Below are 19,392 nucleotides of genomic sequence, written 5' to 3'. Positions count from 1 at the left end.
AGCAAACAAAAGAAATAACAACTTTCACACATAGAACACCAAAATTTAAATGGTTCGGCTCAATGTAAATCTCCGTCCACTGGTGGGGTTGGTCTCAATGAATTCACTATCAACAAAAATGGAGTACAAGAGATTAATTAAACTCCATCTGATAGTGACAACAGAATAGCACTGTGCCTTTTCTTCATCCTCTCTTATCGGTGTAGGAGAATCATTAGATACCTTCCCATCCAACGAGATAAACCAATCATCAAAGGCTAATTTGAAATATAACAGTGGAAACAAACAAAAGAAGTAACAACATTCATACACAGAACATCAAGATTTAAGTGTGATATGAACTCGTGGGAATGAAATCCCTTTAACCCACAATCAATTTGAAAACTCCCCAAGAAAGCCAAAATCAAGTCAATGGATGGAGAATCTAGTACCGATGAGAACTCGTTTCAAGAACCTAGATTATATTAAAATCTAGACCCGTTGAAGAACCTTTCTCAAGAACCCAGATTACAAGGAGGAATGCAACAAAGGTTGTAATTTACATTCGATAAGTTCAAAAATTCAATCAAGATTAAGAAGAGTAAAACTCAACTCACAATGAATAAATTTATCAAATTTTATAAACTTCTTAACATGAGTCAACAAAGACTATTTAAAGCAAAACCTAATCAAACCCTAGCCAAAATAAATCCCCATCTTCCAAAAATGCCTCTGAGTGAATAGTATTGCGGCTACAGTAACTCGCTACAGTACCTCTTTGAACCCTAGTTCCTTAAAAGTAAATTTCCAAATAAGCCCTTGGCCAAAATACAAGGCATTCCCAAAAACCCTAGTTCATAAGAAATAAGACATATGTGGGCCAAGCATCCTCAAACTCAATTATTCTAGACTAATTCTTATAACTAATAAAATAAGCCCCTTTAATGAAATAAACAAGTCGATGGCTTTCAATCACATAATCATAATAAAAAGCACTAATTTATGTTTCACTGGATCTCCTTCTCTCAAGCCCATATTGAATATTTGGCTCTTGCTAGACTCGTCTCAAGTGGATTGCACCAATCCTTGCATTGCTTCATTGATCTTCTTAGCTCTTGATCTTGTAATTAGCTTATCTTGAACTTGCAAATAATCTTTAAGTCTAGGCCCACTTTGGTTCCCATCATTCTCCCTCTCCTCAAAAGGATTCGACCTCAAACCTCCACCAGGATCAAAGGGAAAAAGGTTAGTAACATTGAAAATAGCAGAAACATGATACTTCCCTGGAAGATCTACTTTATGTGCATTTTCTTTAATTTTCTAGTATTTGAAAAGGTTCATCCAAGCTATTCATGTCATCAACAAGTAAAAGCTTTGAATCTAAAAGAGTAAGGGGATTAAAACCATAAACAATGTCAAACAAAGAATAAGAAATAGTAGTATGCAAGGTTTTATTATATGCACACTCTAATAAGGGCAAATGATACTCCCGCAAACATCCATGTAACAATTTAATGAATGGCAAATGATGGAAATAGAAATATTCGTGAAACACACCTAAAGCTTTCGTTACCCCAAAATGACCACTCCAGTTATATGCAAACTAATACTCCCACAAACGTTCATGGAACACGTTAATCAATGACAAATGATACTTTCACAAACGTTCATGCAACAAGTCAATGAATGGCAAATGATACTCTCACAAACGTTCATACAACACCTCAATGAATAACAAATGATACTTCCACAAACGTTCATGCAGCACGTCATTGAATGGCAAATGATATTCTCACCAATGTTCATGCAACACAACGAAAGTCTTCCTTACACCAAAGTTACCCAACAAACCACCATGTCTATCACACACAAATAACTTACGCATAAAACTAGTAGGCATACAAAATCTATTCTCTCTAAATAAGTACAAATCTAGTTTACAGAACTTACCAAACGATGCTTTCTCGCATGTTCCATACGCACTAGCAAAGTCATCATCATTAGCATGCAATTCCTTATCATATTCAAGTCTCAACAATTTTGCATCTAAAATGACGACAAGGACATACCTTCTTGCTATGAAGCATCAACCACAAAATTTTCCATACCTTGTGTTTATTTGAATACAGGAGGAAAGGTATCAATGAATTCCTCCCACTTTGGCATGTTTTCTATTCAACTTACCTTGTCCCTTCAAGTACTTCAAGGACTCATGTTCGTCAAAGAAAGGTCGGGTAGGAATTGTCGCACTCGGCACACAATCAATGTAATGCTCTATCTCTCTAATAGGTGGCAATTCACTAAACACACCACTAGGAATCATGACCTCATATCCCTGCAACAAAGAAACAACAACACTAGGCAAAGAGTCGTTAAATTCGTTAATATAAAAGCTTGCCTTAGCATAAAAACTCACTTTTATCTTTCTGGTTCTTCAACGGGTTTAGATTTTCATATAATCTAGGTTCTTGAAACTAGTTCTCATCAGGTCTAGGTTCTCCATCCTTTGACCTGATTTTGGTTTTCTTGGGGAGTTTTCAATTTAATTGTGGGTTCAAGGAATTCTATTTCCTACGGGTTCATATCATTTAGTATTCAGAGCAAGATTTCCAATCAGGTCTGATTCTATCTTTTATTTCTTGCATATTTAATTCTACGGTTTCATTGTTCTAGGATTGATTACAAAATATATATATATAAATATATATAGGTGGCTGCCGGATTTCATCACTATTGATAGGGTTGTTGAATTTCATTGTTCTAGGGTTTGTGTTGTGTGACGCCCCCAAATTCTGCTTGGGATCGGACGGACATTTGAAGCGTCGAGACATGTAACACAAGGTTACTTGCCCCCGTTCATGACATATAAGATGTAATATTCCTAACATGCATCTAGCATTATGCAATATTCACAGCGGATAATAAATTTTTTCTTTAGCAATACTATGCACCAAACTGAAATATCCCAAATACTTAAAACATACTTTTTTTTTTTTTTTTTTAAGAAAGAGTAGGAAGTCACATGTCCAATAGTGACCCCTCCCAAATTTTATTAATAAAGCCCTCACTTATGGCGGAGGAATACCGTGGTTACAAGAAAGGATCATGGAAAACAGATCCAAAAACAAAAACTAAACTATAACAAAATAAAAGACCATACTTAAAAACAAAACCACCACACCAAACCAAGACTTACAAAATAACACCAAGCTTATACAAAAAACTAACATCTCAAGGACGGAAATCCCAGAGAATCCAAACGGATCAAACCTCTAAGAACCCGAGGCAAATTATAACTACTCGACAAAACCCACTCAGAACCTAAAGCCCCTGCCTTTGCTAACCAATCTGCAACCCTATTACCTTCACGATAAACATGCTGAAACCGACAACGAACCGTGCAAGCTAATTCAACAATTTCCTCCCAAAAATCCTCCAGATACCAAACTCCACATCGCCCTTTACTCCACCAAGAAATAACTATCATAGAATCCATTTCAACTATCACATTTGATATATTCAGCGATTTACATCTTCTCAACCCATAAAGAAGTGCCAAAAGCTCCGCCTTATTATTAGAACCAAGCCCAACATAAGAAGCAAAAGCCTGAACCATTCCACCAGAAGCATCCCTAATAACCCCACCAATCCCACAAGAACCCGGATTACCCATACTACTACCATCCGTATTCAATTTAAACCACCCCAACGGGGGTTTATCCCACCTCACCACTTTACAACTTGGAATTTTCGGAACCACCGGAAGTATCCGCAAAGCATCCAAAATCATAGCATCTCGCGAAGAGAAATTATTAATTTGCTTAGCCGCCTGTGAAATGGAACCTAACCACACACAAATAGAATGAACAACAGAATTATGCGATTCCACAATACCTTCCATTCGAGCCAGACACCTTCTTCTCCATAATCGCCAAGTAATAATAATGGGAATAATGCCAACAATAAAACCCACCTGTGAGGAAGATCTAGCCCTCCTAAACCAAATATCAACATTCTGCCTCCAAGTTCTACCAAGAGGAATTCCAATAAGATTACCAAAAAAAGACCACACTCTGAATGGAAATTCTCCTTCAAAAAACACATGATTAATATCTTCAATATGACCATGACTACAGCAATTACATTTAGAAACCAAAGGAATACCAATACGGCGTAATCTGTCATCCACACTCAAGGCCATAAACCAAGTCCTCCAAAAATGAATAGACATTTTTAAAGGAAGATTCTTATGCCAAATCCAAGCATGCCAAACCATAGAATTCCCTCTAATACGAATACAATTCCAAGCAGATTTTGTAGAGAAAATACCTGTATCCGTTGAAGTCCAAACTAGAACATCCTTTCCATTCTTTAAACCAGCTAAATCCGTTATTATCTCCTCCACCCTATCATGCCCTACTAACTCCTCCAATAACTCCACATCCCAACTATCCGACAATCTACAATCTTTAATTTTCAAAAAAGGAGAACCCATAATATTCATATCATTAATCAATGGACCATTATCCCTCCATTTATCATACCAGAAAAAAATATCACCCTCTCTAATTTTCCATTTCAAATTATTTAACAACAACGGAATACAATTCGCAACCATTCTCCAAAATCGAGATCCTTTATTATTTTCTATAAGATACCATGGCCGGTTACCAACATATTTGGTTTTGAAAAAATTAGCCCATAAAGAATTACCTTGAAGGAGATTCCAAGCGAAGCGCATATGCAAGGCTTTCTGAACATCCTCAAGATTTCTTAACCCAATTCCTCCTTCTTCCACCGGCTTACACATCTTATTCCAAGCCCACCATTTCCTTTTATTCCGTCCCTCAGCTTCTCCCCAAAAAAAGGAACTCATCAATCTATGGATTTTGGCAATAACAACTTGAGGTACCTGTAAAACAGCAAGTAGATGGATATTCATACTAGTTAAAACATGCCTCAAAAGAACAAGTTTTCCTCCCGAAGAAAGAAGCCTCATTTTCCAGCCACTAATCTTTTGCCTCACTTTATTCACCATATCCTCTAAATGAGCCTGTTTCAAACGCCCTTGAATTATTGGCACACCTAGATATTTGAAAGGAAAAGATCCTTCCATAAAACCCGTCTGCCTTAAGATCCTATGCTTACGCCAGTTTGGAATTTTATTAGAACAATACAAGGCAGATTTCTGAATATTAATACTTTGTCCAGACCACCTCTCATATTGACTCAAAATTTTTTGAAGAACCTGCACCGATCTTTGACTACCATTAGAAAAAACCATAACATCATCAGCATACATCAAATGAGATATAATAGGAGTACCACGGGCTTGAGAAAATAAACCAAATTGATTATCTTGCATACTCCTATGAATCAAACGGGAAAGGACCTCTTGTTGAATGATAAACAAATAAGGAGATAGAGGATCACCTTGACGAAGCCCACGACCACCCGGGAAAAAACCCTTAACCGTTCCATTCATCATGACAGAATACCAAGGGTTAGAGATACAAGAATATATCAACTCACAAAATTGAGAAGAGAAACCAAACCTTTGCAACACCATTATCAAAAAACCCCAATCCACCCTATCATAAGCTTTCGCCATATCAACTTTTAACAAAATATTACCCCCATGAATTTTTTTATTGATAGACTGCACCAACTCTTGAGTGAGACTAATATTTTCAAAAATACTCCGTCCAGGAATAAAAGCTCCTTGCTCCAAAGAAATCAATCGAGGTAAAAAACCAGATAAACGAGTAACAATAATCTTAGAGCAAATTTTATAAAAAACAAAACAAAGACTAATAGGACGAAACTTATCAAAACCAGTGGGAGACTCCATCTTTGGTATAAGAACCAAATATGAGGCCGTGAAGAATCTTGGAAGATCCTTGGTCATAAAGAATTCCACTACTGCCTTCCAAACATCAACCTTAACCACTTCCCAACAACTTTTATAAAACCCGCTCCAAACCCATCTGGCCCCGGAGTACTTTGATTTGGGATAGATGAAACTGCCTCAAACACTTCCTCTAAAGTAGGCGGCCTAATCAAAGACTCATTCTCCTCCTCTAGTATGATCGTCTCAATAAGGCCTTCTAATCTAGCTTGCTCTATGGGCGGCTCTTCACGAAGTGCATTTTGAAAAAATTCCACCGCCCCTTGATGAATACTCTCCGGATTCTCATAATTCATACCATTTGATCTCATCTCCAGCACTCTCTTCCTTCTTTTATTAATAAGACAAGCATGAAAAAATTTTGAATTGCTATCTCCCTCCAACTTCCATTTAAGCTTGGCCAATTGAGCTAATCTCATCTCTTCCCGAGACCTCCATCTAGCTAGATTAGAGACAGCTTCATAAAGCTCTCTCTCCAAACTAACCTCCCAATTTGATTGAAGCTGAAACTCAATCTCCTCAACCTGTTTTTCAAGGGCATCAATACGCTCTCTTGTGTGACCAAAAACTCTTTTATTCCACTCCCGAAACACCACCTTGGTATGTTTTAATTTCTTACTTAAACACAAAAGCGGAGAACAATCCATCCGTATATTCCAAGCATTTCTAACACAATCCAGAAAACCAGGATGATCCACCCACATTTGTTGAAACCGAAATGGAGATGGCCCATATGCAAAGGAATCTTTCTTAAACTCAATGAACATGGGAGCATGGTCAGAAGTAGATCTAGGCAAGTAAGAACAAATAATATTCGGGAACAAATTGCTAAAAGAATTGTCCATAAGAGCACGATCAAGTCGAGCCCACGAACGGGCCAAACCTGACTGGCCATTACACCAAGAGAAACAACTCCCTTTCGAAGCCATTTCCATAAGACCCCTTTGATGAATCCAATCATTAAAATCATCCATAGCCACCATTGGCCGAGGTCTTCCTCTCCTCCTTTCTGAATCATTCCTAATAATATTAAAATCCCCCACAAAGAGGCAAGGCTCTCCACCCACATGATTACTATTTACCTCTTGCCAAAGATAACGCCTCTCCACCCAAGAACATTTAGCATAAATCACATGAATCAAAAATTTTTCCGCACCATTCTCAACAATAACAGAAATATATTGCATACCCAACTTTTCAACTTGCACCTTATACATACTATCCCACAAAAGCCAAATTTTCCCCCCTTCCCCCTCATTAGAAATAACCATATCAAAATTTAGACTTCGAGCCACTTTGCGAGCACCCTCTAAATTTTGAAACGGTTCTAGAAGAGCAACAATTTTCGGTTTATATCTTCTCACCAACGCCTTTAGCCTAGTTCTAGAAGTTCCCACCCCTCTAAGATTCCAAACCAAAATAGAATCAATCATTTAGCAATTTTATTTCGGGCAAGAACCCGAGAAGAACTACGCATTTTAATAAACTTTTTTTTATTATACCTTTTCTTACCATCATTCAGCTCAGATTCAGTAAAATAGTCTTTAGTTTGTGAAAAAACCTCTGGATGCTGTTCCGGTTCTGGTTCAGAAGAACAATTCTCTTCCAACATGGTTTCTTCATCAACTTCTTCATTAACGTCCTCAGCACTATCCGCCTCCCCCACTGGTTGCATCTGCTCCATTGTCATTCCATTATTATCCGCACGGAAACTCTGATTTACATCCATATTAGACACCACATAATCAGCATCCGTGACCATCCCTGCACCGTCTGCGACCCCAACGTGTAGCATTAGATCTGTTGCATCCTCTGTTCCAACATAAGACTTCAACTGCACCACGTTATTGATCACTGTATGATTTTCTTCTCCAATCTGCTCCAGTTTTTCCTTATCCTCAGAATCCACCTGCACCAATTGGTCTGCCACCTGCATTGGCAACACTTCCTTCTCGGCATCCAATTGCACCTGAACTACACCTACTGCTTCCGTCTCCTTTTCCACCACCACATCCTCTGTTTCTTTATCTTCAAGAACCAGCAAAGGAGTTTCAACCTTATCTTCATTCGGAGCTACCTCTTGATCATCCAACAAACCTTTCATATTCTCTTTTCTCCCCCCTTTCTTACCAGCTTTTCCGGGATTACAAGTTCGAACATCATGACCTTGCATCTTGCATGACGAACAAAAAGCCGGAAGTGTTTCATACAATATTTCTTGCTTTCGGCTAGAGGAAATTCCAGGCACTCCAATCCAGAAATGCGACAAAGGAGGTTTTGCAGCATCCACTTCCACACAAAGCCGTGCTCCATCCGTTCTAGTAGCGCACCTCGTCGGATTATCACGTCTAATGAACGTTCCAATCGGTGCCATCAACATCTTCAAGAAGGATTCTTGATAAAAGTTTGGAGGAAGCCCCGGCAAAGAAATCCACACCGGAACCCTTGAGGGTTCGGCATCCTCATTGAACTCAGGAGACCATCTGAAGACACGGTAGAATATCCCATTTATTTCACAAACCTCCCGTGATAATGCTTTGGTAAAATCCACATCATTAGACATTCGAACAAACACATTTCGCGGTCTCCTCATAGCAGAAACTACTGGAGTGGCTGTAAGTCCCCATCGATTGTGAATGAAAGCCCTCACCGTATCCAATGACGGACGATTCTTCAAGAACTTGAGAACAACAGAATATCGGAAAGGTTCCGCTGATCTTGCTATTTCTTCTTTGGTAAACTGAAAATAAACCTCACCATCCAGCACCTTTGGAATCCTGGGTGCAAGAACCATCTCCGGAATAGGTTGAGGGACTGCACTCACCAGATCGGCAAAGGAAGGCCGACCGGTGCCACCCTCTCCAGCTGCCATGCAGCCTCACGTACCCTTGCACCTTTTCAGATTAAAACTCAAGAAGAGTTCTCAAGAAGGCCTCAGCAGTTCTTGGAGCATTTCCGGAATCATCATTTGGAAAGTTTCGAACTCAAATTCTTCATTTGGAAAATCGGATCATATGTCATTAAACTATTTTTCACATAATCCCTTGCATTATGAATTTGGTCTATATATATAATTGTTACTTTCTGCATATGCATACAAATATATGTCATTAGTAATATAATTATATCTACATGAGCATTTTGCATATATCATGATTCTAGCATTCATACAAAATAACTTGATTGCCTTCATGAAGACTTGACACAGCACTACATATATATATATATATATATATATAAAAACTACTCAGTTTCTAGTATATAGTAATTGATGTATTGAACTCATGAGTTCAACACATCAATTACTTACTAATTTAGCACTCACACTAGCTAGTTCTTATTAAATACTTGCTATCCATACATGCCAGCAGTACTCAACTATATGTTAAAATCTCTACATGCATGTACATGATACTTCACATGAGAAAATCTTTCGGGTCTGAGAGTTGTTGGGGTCTTGCCTAGAGCAAAATAAAATCAGCACTACCGGTAGGATACCCTTGGAAGGTGATTTGACCTGTTGCAATACATAACACATGCATAAAGTCAGCAGTAAGTTTTTCTGTTTTCTCTATCCATATTATTTATGACATTTCTGAAGTTTCACACAAGGTAAGATGTTCTTTGTGCTGTACTGTGTGTAGGTCGATGAACAAAGATGTGTATATATGACAACAGTTAGTTTTCGATGTTGACTATAGCATAGGTGGGGCAAAAGGTTATTACACGTTATATCTACTGACTGGATGGAATGAAGCTGATGAGGAAAAACCAACAATCCAAAGAAATCATCTAGAGAAACATACATGAATAAGACCCAATGGAATTGTCAGTTTAGATGAGGAAAAACTTATGAGCAAGGATAATTGTCCACAATCATTCACTGTTCATCTTACCTACCACCCATGAAATTGAATAGCATGCAATAAAATATCCATAGATTAAGTTCACAGATTGCATGCTAGTATTCAAAGATTCCATGCTAGTATATTTAGATTAGATTTACAGATTCCATTCTACTGTCAGGTTCCTCATCCCTGCAATAGTCTCTTTTTTCAGTCTCACTCAGCATGGTTTTTCATGAATAACCCATAAACGTTTTTACTGATATAGTGCTCTTGATTAAGAAGCACTAATACTTCTCATCTAGCATTAACAAGTTGTTCCCAGAAATTTAATATTGAGATTACTGATATAAGTTATTCAATGATGTTGTTAACATGCCTAATCTGAAAATCCCACTTTCCATGAATTATCTTAACCATGATTCAATTATTAAAAACGTTATGATGATACTCAAACCTTCAGAACATCATTTACATGAGCAGTATGCTCACTTTTATTCTTAGCAAACAAAGGTTACTTTGATGTCATACATGATCAGAAATTTAACTTCCCCAACATCATAAGGAATGTAAGACCAAAATTGCTATAACTATAACTATGTTAATTCTAATGTCAATCCTTTCCAGATCATGCTAACCTCACACAGCTTATAGAGCATATCAATAACACTAACATAAACCCCACATATTATTTAATGGATCCCACACTCTACCCATATTTTTATCAGAAACTAGTTGTGCTGAAATGGAAAATAAAAGTCATGCTCTACACATCATAGAATTTGTAATAGATAGAGGAATTACCAAATTACCTATTTTTCTTGACCCTCTCCATCAATAGAAGATTTCCCTAGCTGTGCTGAACAAAAGTATTTTTTTCTACTGATCTCCCCATGACACCTTCATCAAAAGTATAGCTGTAGGTCAAAATACAAAATACAAAATACTCATGAGTAACTGCTGACATATTCATTGGGGCTAAGGATCTGTGGATTGAGTCTCTCTCTGAGACTCTAATTGTGTCCTTAGTTCTGACATTGTAATGTTGACACGTTGCTCATACTCCTCCATATGGTCCCTCATAGCAGCGAAACCACCTTCAATATCAGGCATCCGATTTTTGTAATACTCAGCATTTTTCAGATTCAGTGCATTTTCCTCAGCAAGGCGTTCATACTCTTCATTGGTCACTCCAGGAACTGTAGATGATTCTGGCATAACAGAGTGGCCTAGCCCTCTAGAATAGCCAGACCTATGCCCCAGAACCTCCCTAAAAATGGCTGCTGCTGCTTCATCAGTGCGATACTCTGGTTCGTTTGCATTCATCAATTCAACCATTTGATTCTGTGGTATTTATAAGAACCCAAACATCAGCCTTTTTCTTGCTCTAATCAGCTGAACGGTCCCATTCAATATTATGTGTTATCACCTAACTAGTTGATCCTAAAATACATTAACGTTTATATATTCAGCTCACCAATTTTGAAAATGGATTGTGAGCAATTAATTATGCAAATTGAGTGAAATTCCCAGCAATAACAGTATCTTTGATCTTTGCTGGAATTTTGTTGGGCATATAAGGTTGATGCTTTCTTAACTAATACTGGTAAAAAAATAATTGGTTTATACTTAGAGTAGTAAACACAATATCACAATACCATAGACTGAACAATTATCAATTTACTAATACACAGAAATTAGAACTGAAAAATAGTTTGCTTGTGCTTACATAATTCTCTTCCGTGGTTGGTGTGATGAATCTGCCCTTTTTATTTGACCAGTGCGCATCCTTGTAGAAATCAATTAGATTTCGGTCCTTCTAAATTTTTCATCGATAGGCAAACCAATCAAATATTCGGATCCCATTTCAAATAAAATGTAAACATTCAGAAAATGATTAAAATCAATTTATACCCTTCTTTCCATTAGTACAACAAACGATGTCCTTCCGCTCGTGTGGTTGACCCTTTGTTTACACCTATTCTCTTTGTTTTGAGTGGACATTTTCTGAAACAAAACACAAATTGAAATTGACAAGGCATCAAAACATCTCGATGAGTAATAAGACATCATCTATTTTCTGTTTTAGCTATATAGAAACCCACAAATTTCAGACAAAGGAATTTAGTAACAAGCTGTACATCTTATTCTCATTCCGGTTTTGACAGTCTTTAATACGTACCTTGAATTCAACACTAGCCCATCGACTGCATAACCACTCCCAAACTGGTCTCTCTACCATTGAACCTCCATTAACTAATGCCTCCTCATGTGTTGCATATTCCCTATATTTTCGGTACAACATGTAATGAAACGCATTGTATGCACGTGATAGCTGAGTTGTGACTGTCCGACGATGATTTTTCTTTGTCCAATCCAATACAAAATCAGCCTACAAATGCCATTGTGTTATAAACCCTTCATCAATATTTAAAAACTGTTTTACTAATCTGGTTTTGTTAAAAGCAGATGCCCAGTTGTGGCATTTTTTAGATTCTTGGGTTGTTAACCTACTTCTAATCTGGTTGGAATTTTTTGTGTAATCATTGAAGATAAAAAACACTATACATTTACGTCATCAACATAAAAAACCTTCTACATTTAATCATTCAATGTAAAAAAACCTTACTCGAACTCGATCAATCAGTTCATCTTTTTCCTTTACGTCAACGACACTCAAGCTAACATGTCTCATTTCTGCACAGTGCTTGACGATCTACGTCACTCTCGTTGTGTAGACTGTCCTGTTGTTACAGCTTGGGCCTGTCTTCCCATCTTTTATCTCAAGTGGTATCTTGCCATACTTTCGCAGCCTCTCAAATTCCATCCCTTTGGCTACACCCCTACCACGTGTACTACTCCTTTGTACTATATATACCAAGCATAAAAATACATTACACTAAATAAGTTGCAATAAGCTTTACATACGAACCATTGAAATTTTCAGACTTTTATTTTGCAATAAGCTTTGTATACCAACCATAGAGTCTTTTGACTTTTAAGTTGCAATAAGATCCAACATACCAACCATAGAAATATAACTATTGCATGTTGCAATAAGCTGGCACTAGTTATAGAAATATTCGGCCTTATAAGTTCCAATAAGTTGTATACACCAACCATAGAAATATTCAGACTTTTAACTTCCAATAAGCTTTATATACCAATCATCACCATATAACTACTGAATGTTGCAACTGTAGCCCAGTCTAGTTATAGAAATATTCAAACTTATCATCTCCAAAAACACGTATATACCAACCATTTAATTATGAGAGATTGAAAACTTGTAATAAGCTCAGATTCTACTGGTTTGTCCACTAACTTGTCAAGCCTAAATAAATAATGTCTACTGGTTTGTGTTTATGTAAAAGTTAATCATGATAACAACATCATTCTTACCTGTTTTTTCTGCATTCACCTGATCTGTTGGATTACAGTTGGGCAAAAATGCTGGACTTACATGATCTGGAGGTTGAGTGGAGTCATCAGATTCCACCTCCCTTTCATCTCTAAGAGTCCAACCTCTTGGTTCTTCTGGTTGCAAGTGTTGTCCAATAGGAGGCAACACTCTTGGCCCTGGTCCCACTATTCCTCCACCTCTCCCTCTATTTGCAAGAACCATTTCCCTAGCACACAATTCCTACTGAGATTAGTGGTATGGATACTAACTATTTGTATGTGCAGAATGTGCAAAAGGACTAAGAAAAATAGCCAACCAATTTTTCAGGACTGCTGTGAGGAAGCTTGCCTTCGACCACAGGATTCTAATGTCCAAAACAGAGTTAAGCCTTCACTAATATATGAACTGGATAGCATAAATATGCACAGCCAATTTCTGCTCCTCCAGGACTGAATTGAGCAGAGTGGCTTCAGCAATGTTTTCTACCAGCTCATAATGCCTACACACAAATTGGCGCTTTCCACTTTTCATTCTCCCGCGCAAGTGTCCTCTCATCTGATCTCAAAAGGCACGCTAGTTGATTGAGATTTTGGATATCTGGACAAGTCATTCACAGATGCATCATGAGCAGTGCAGAAGGCATCATCAAATGGATAAACTATTTTTTATTGTGACTTTCATTCCCACGTGATATATCCCAGTGAACCACTCTAATTTGTAACAACTTTTTTACTTTCATGTACATGTATTATATCCCACATGAACCACTCCTTTGTACTATATATAAGATTATTACTTTATAATTGCATGTATATGTGATTGTTAAGTTTTATTGCAATGTATTCATTGACAGGTTTTCTAAAATTCTATATTGTGACTAGTACGTAGGAAGATAATACGTACGTACGTATTATTATTGGTACTACTTTATGTCAACTAATAAACAAAGGAACAACACGAAAGATATTCATCACCACGTGTTATATTCACTAAATAGGTACATATGCTTAATGACGTATATATATAAGTACCAACATTAAATTATTATGGCCTTATATAATTAATACATGAAAGATATTCATCACCACGTGTTATATTCGATGAGTATTGATGCGTACGTAAGTTCGTATACATATTGATACTTCTCTATGTTAGCTGATAAACAAAATTCTATTTAATTAAAACCCACCATCGTACGTGATGATCTATATCTACATTTTTTCTTCAGGTTGATGATCATGTATTATTTATATATATATATATATATATATATATAAATGCTTAATGACTAGTTGTATATATAAGTACCAACATTAAATTATTATCGCCTTATATAATTAGCTATACATCAAAGATCTTAATCAACACGTGTTATATTCGACCATGTTTGATGCGTACGTACGTGTGTATATCTATATCAAAATCCTGTCATAAATAAAACCAAATTGTGTTATATTCATTTCAAATAAATTAATAGAGAGGATATTTATTCCTTCACTTCCCATCTTAATATTGAAGGTACTAAAAACTAATAGAACCATAGCACGGTGAATCCCGCATTATAGCTAGGCAACCTGGGTAGGAAATTGACAAAAGTTCTCCTTCATATTTCAAACCTGTTTAGGTATTTTTGTCTATATCTACAACACCAACTCTATATTGTGTCTGCCCCTTACTAGTTACAAGTAATTTATTTGCAATTTCCAGTACAACATTAATCATCCAACATTGAGTTAAGCCATCTTCGCTTTTACAAGCACATTAAAACAATGGGCAAAATAGCAGCTTACAAAATTCTTCCTTGTAAAAATACATAGAACAAAAAACCGGTACAAGCCAAAATTCATCTAATAAACGGTTCACCACTTGTCTTCTTATTTCACAGTAGGTGAAACCAATCCCAACCAACAGCACCATCCTACCAATTGACAAGTTGCTTCCCATTGGACCTTTCTAATGGAACAAGCTTCTTTTTCCATTCTCAAGTTGGGGCTTTGTTGGATGTAAGTAGGGATGCATGAAGCCAATCATCGATCGAGACCACCTAGTTATAAATTAATAGGTAGCATCAGTACTGAGATACATTTTCAGTAAAAGAAGTAGATAACAAAAACAAATGGGGTTAATTATTACAACAACCGTACTTGTAACATAATCAGTAGTAACTCATCCTTAATCAGAGAATATGAGAAGTGTGCAACCTGAAAGGAATGTTCTCCTTGGTAGCCATTATAACCATGATCACAACGAAGTTGATTATTCATCAGATCCTGCAAAAAACATATAGTGAAAACCAGTTTTTTATAACTAAGATATGAAAAGGTTATACTACACACGTATTAACCCACATATAATCATGTCATAAGAAGTAGAATCATAGCATAAATGCCTACCATCATCAGACTCAGACTGAGTGTTGGACAGAAGGTCTTCACTGCTATCATGAGTATGATTATCGTCATACTCATCCTCTTCATCATCAATGAATTCATCATCATCAGGAAAGGGTAATCCATGTTGCAATGTTGTATCTTCACCGACATGGGTTGGCTCCACGTCAGATCTATGCAATGGGTTCCCAGTATCATTATCATCATATTCGGGTACAACTTCTACATAGGAGGCGTCATTCTCTTGGAAAGCACTCACAGGAGGATTATCCTCATCTGAAACATCATCATTGGCCATTGGCATCGTTGGAACATCATACATGTTTCTACTTGTAATCTTTTGCACGATAGACCAATTACCACCCAAACTAGTGTCTTTAAGGAAAAACACTTGGGAGGCTTGACAGGCAAGAGCAAATGGCTCATCTTTATACCATTTGCGAGCAGTGTTAACACTAGTTAGGTGGTCCGCAACACGTATTCCTCTCCTCCTATCACCGATATCAAACCAGTCACATCTAAACAAATATACATGATGCCAACCCATGTAGCGTAATTGCAATATGTCAGTCAATACACCATAAAAATCAACAGGCTGTGATCGGTGTTCCCCTTTAACAACAACCCCACTGTTTTGGGTTGCCCGAAATTGTCCACGCATTACTGTGTGGAATCTGATGCCATTCATTATGCAACCAGAATATGAAGCAACCCATGGATCTGGTCCACAAGTGAGTGCATATATGTCATCAGAGGCGTCATCAGGATTTGCAGCACGTATTTCATGCATCTTTAGATAGTGGTGTGCAATAAGTTAGACATACTCATGCAACGAGTAAATTGACAAAACACTATGTGGACAGTCTTTAGAGGTAACCTACCCGTGTACGGAACCAACTTGGAAATTCTAGTTGATGTCAACGATCGACATTCTCGGAAGAAATTTCTTTCACTTTCATATAGTGCTCACTGCAAAAACATATGTAGAGATTTAAGATCCAACAGGCAATTTTAAAGACCAAACTAGAAAGCAATGTACAAGTAATGGAAACAACCAAATACTTACTCTATGTATTGACTGATCTCTGCACAATTATTAAGCACGTACCACCTTGCCTTTGCAAATAGAGTCTTATCCAATCGATTAGAGCTTGGTGAACCCAAAGGACGTACCTTTTGTGAGAAAATAGGGAAATGTTTAGATTGATCTACACCCTTATCTATATCTCTATTTCGTTCCTCCCGATTATGTATGCTCTCAACATCATGGATGTACAAGGAGCAAAAGGATAAGCATTCAACATGGACATATGCTTGAGCAATTGAACCTTCCGGACGAGCTTTATTTCTGACATAACGTTTGAATTTTCCCAAATATCTTTCAAAAGGATACATCCATCTATATTGAACAGGCCCTGCAAGGTAAGCCTCGCGGGGTAAATGAATGGCAAGGTGTACCATGATATCGAAGAAAGCAGGTGGGAAAATCATCTCAAGCTTACAGAGGATAATTGCAATGTCATCTTGTAGTCGCTTCAATATGTCTAGTGTTAACGTCCGGGCGCACAAAGCTTTGAAAAAGGAACTCAACTCGGTCAATGCAAGTCGTATATCAGATGGTAAAAACCCACCAATTGCAACTGGAAGTAATCTTTGCATGAACACATGACAGTCATGACTTTTCATTCCTGATATCTTCCTATCAGCAACTGAAACACATCTAGAGATGTTCGAGGCAAAACCATTTGGAAATTTAACAGATGCAAGCCACTCACAGAAAGATCTCCTCTGATCGATATCAGTGTGTAGGAGCCTAGCATCATGGAGTACCCATTCGCCGAAGGCTGTAAATGTAATTCCTTCCTTAATCCAAGCTCCATCAAATCCCTACGTGAATTAGCTGTGTCTTTGGTTTTTCCTTCAATATCCATCAATGTTCCTAAGACATTGTCGCAAATGTTTTTTTCAATGTGCATGACATCGAGGTTATGTCTTAACAGCAACGTGGACCAGTAAGGTAAATGAAAGAATATACTTCGTTTTGTCCAGTTCAATTCAGATGGTGTGCGCTTTCTCTTTCGAGAGCCTTTGCCAAATTCAGTGTTACCAACCTGCTCTAGTTGATGGAGTATATCATGTCCTACTAGATCTGGAGGTGGCAAGCGATGATCCTCGCTTCTATTGAATGCAGCCTTTTTCTTTCTCCAAGCGTGCATGAATGGCAAGAAACGACGATGACCCATGTAACAGTGCTTCCTCCCATGTTTCAACCACTTCGAATATGTATCTACATTGCATACTGGGCAAGCCATATTTCCTTTTGTACTCCACCCGGAAAGATTGGCATATGCGGGAAAATCATTAATTGTCCATGATAGTGCAGCATGTAACTGAAAATTTTCAAGCTTTGATGCATCATAGGTATCTATGCCTTCCTTCCATAATTCTTTTAATTCATTCACTAAAGGTTGCAAATAAACATCAATGTCGTTTCCCGGTGCTTTGGGGCCAGGTATGAGCAAGGAGAGTATTAAGTACGGATCTTTCATGCATAACCAAGGGGGCAAGTTGTATGGCACAAGTATCATAGGCCAAATGCTATAAGGTTTACTCATATTATTGAATGGATTGAACCCATCACTGGCTAGGCCCAGTCTTACATTCCGAGCATCTTTTGCAAACCATCTATAGTCCTTATCAAATTGTCTCCACATCTTAGAATCAGCAGGATGCCTTAAAGTACTATGGTCATCAACTCGTTCTTCTTTATGCCATCTCATAGATTTTGCAATATTCTTTGACATAAACAATCTTTGTAATCGAGGTTTCAAAGGAAAGTACCGGCATACCTTTTGGGGAATCTTCCCCTTTTTTCTTCTACTTGACACCCACCTTGACTCGTTGCATTTCGAACAAGTTTCTTTGTCAGCATCATCTTTCCAAAAAAGCATGCAGTCATTTGGGCAAGCGTCTATCTTCACATAACTGAAACCTAGCCCATGCTCTAACCGTCGAGCCTCGTGGTATGTGTTTGGCAACTGAATATCTGGGAAAGCTGATTTTAACAATTGTAAAACCATGTTAAATGACTTGATAGTCCACCCACCAATAGTTTTGATATGGAGTAGCTTAACTATAAATGAAAGCTTAGAGAATTTTTCACAATGGGGATAAAGTGGACATCTGACATCATCTAATAATTGTTCAAAATTTTTCGATTGCCTTTCACTCATGGTGGGTTGTGAGGTAGTACCCTGTTCGAAATAATCATGTTCCATGAATGCACCAGCGCGAATGTCCTCGAGCAATTCATCCATATCATCAACATTATTCTGACTTTCATTATCTATATTCTCATCACTGTCTGACGAATTAGCAATCCAACTTTCATCCTCTCCATGAAATATCCAATGTGTATAACTTGGATCAATACCTATCGTGAATAGATGATCTTCTACTTGAGTTATTGGTAGAAAAATGTTATTACAACATCTTTTACACAGACACCTAAAGGTAGTGCTTCCAGGTGCATGGGCTTTGGCCATTGTGAGGAGTTGCTTAATCCCTTCAGCATATTCCCGTGACGTAAACCTGTTTGGCATGTGCATCCAGTCCTTGTCCATTTAATCCTCAATTGTATTGAGGATATTTCAACCTTTACCACAACAGTGATTTAGTAAGGGGCAAAGATAAACCTTCAGACTTAGTAAAGGCTATTAATTTAACAAACTCAAACATTCGTATAACTTATGAGTTGGATCAATAGGCATATCTTAAAATTTTAGAGGAAATCTACAAAATAAGGAATATTTTGTGAAATGGAGTTGAAAGGCTCACAACATTGTATTTAGGGTAGGGATGGTTTTA

General features: G+C 37.4%; 2 protein-coding genes across 3 annotated transcripts; both read right to left on the bottom strand.

The window, feature by feature from the left end:
• Positions 1–9,327: 9,327 nt before the first annotated feature.
• LOC109001475 lies at positions 9,328–13,209 on the bottom strand. Of its 2 annotated transcripts, none has more exons than XR_004801669.1 (6): positions 12,362–13,175; positions 11,915–12,124; positions 11,647–11,739; positions 11,462–11,551; positions 10,545–11,076; positions 9,328–9,404 (listed from the first exon to the last, which is right to left on the bottom strand). XR_004801669.1 is itself a non-coding variant. In XM_035690596.1 (6 exons), exons 2-6 carry the CDS (start codon positions 12,425–12,427, stop codon positions 10,711–10,713), a joined length of 825 nt encoding a protein of 274 aa, XP_035546489.1. In that variant the 5' UTR covers positions 12,428–12,600; positions 13,135–13,209; the 3' UTR covers positions 10,356–10,710. The 2 variants fall into 2 exon arrangements, 1 of the variants encoding a protein (XP_035546489.1); XM_035690596.1 differs by lacking the exon at positions 9,328–9,404 and having other exon boundaries at positions 10,356–11,076; positions 12,362–12,600; positions 13,135–13,209.
• A 3,233-nt stretch (positions 13,210–16,442) lies between these two features.
• LOC118343750 lies at positions 16,443–19,148 on the bottom strand. Its single transcript, XM_035690693.1, has 3 exons — positions 17,356–19,148; positions 16,592–17,245; positions 16,443–16,494 (listed from the first exon to the last, which is right to left on the bottom strand). The coding sequence occupies exons 1-3, from the start codon at positions 19,146–19,148 to the stop codon at positions 16,443–16,445; spliced, it is 2,499 nt and encodes an 832-aa protein (XP_035546586.1).
• Positions 19,149–19,392: the final 244 nt, after the last annotated feature.

This window comes from Juglans regia, chromosome 6, assembly GCF_001411555.2.
Source record: "Juglans regia cultivar Chandler chromosome 6, Walnut 2.0, whole genome shotgun sequence".
NCBI classification, from domain to species: domain Eukaryota; kingdom Viridiplantae; phylum Streptophyta; class Magnoliopsida; order Fagales; family Juglandaceae; genus Juglans; species Juglans regia.
The sequence above is the reverse complement of the archived record's forward strand: the minus strand, read 5'-3'. Positions and strand labels throughout refer to the sequence as shown.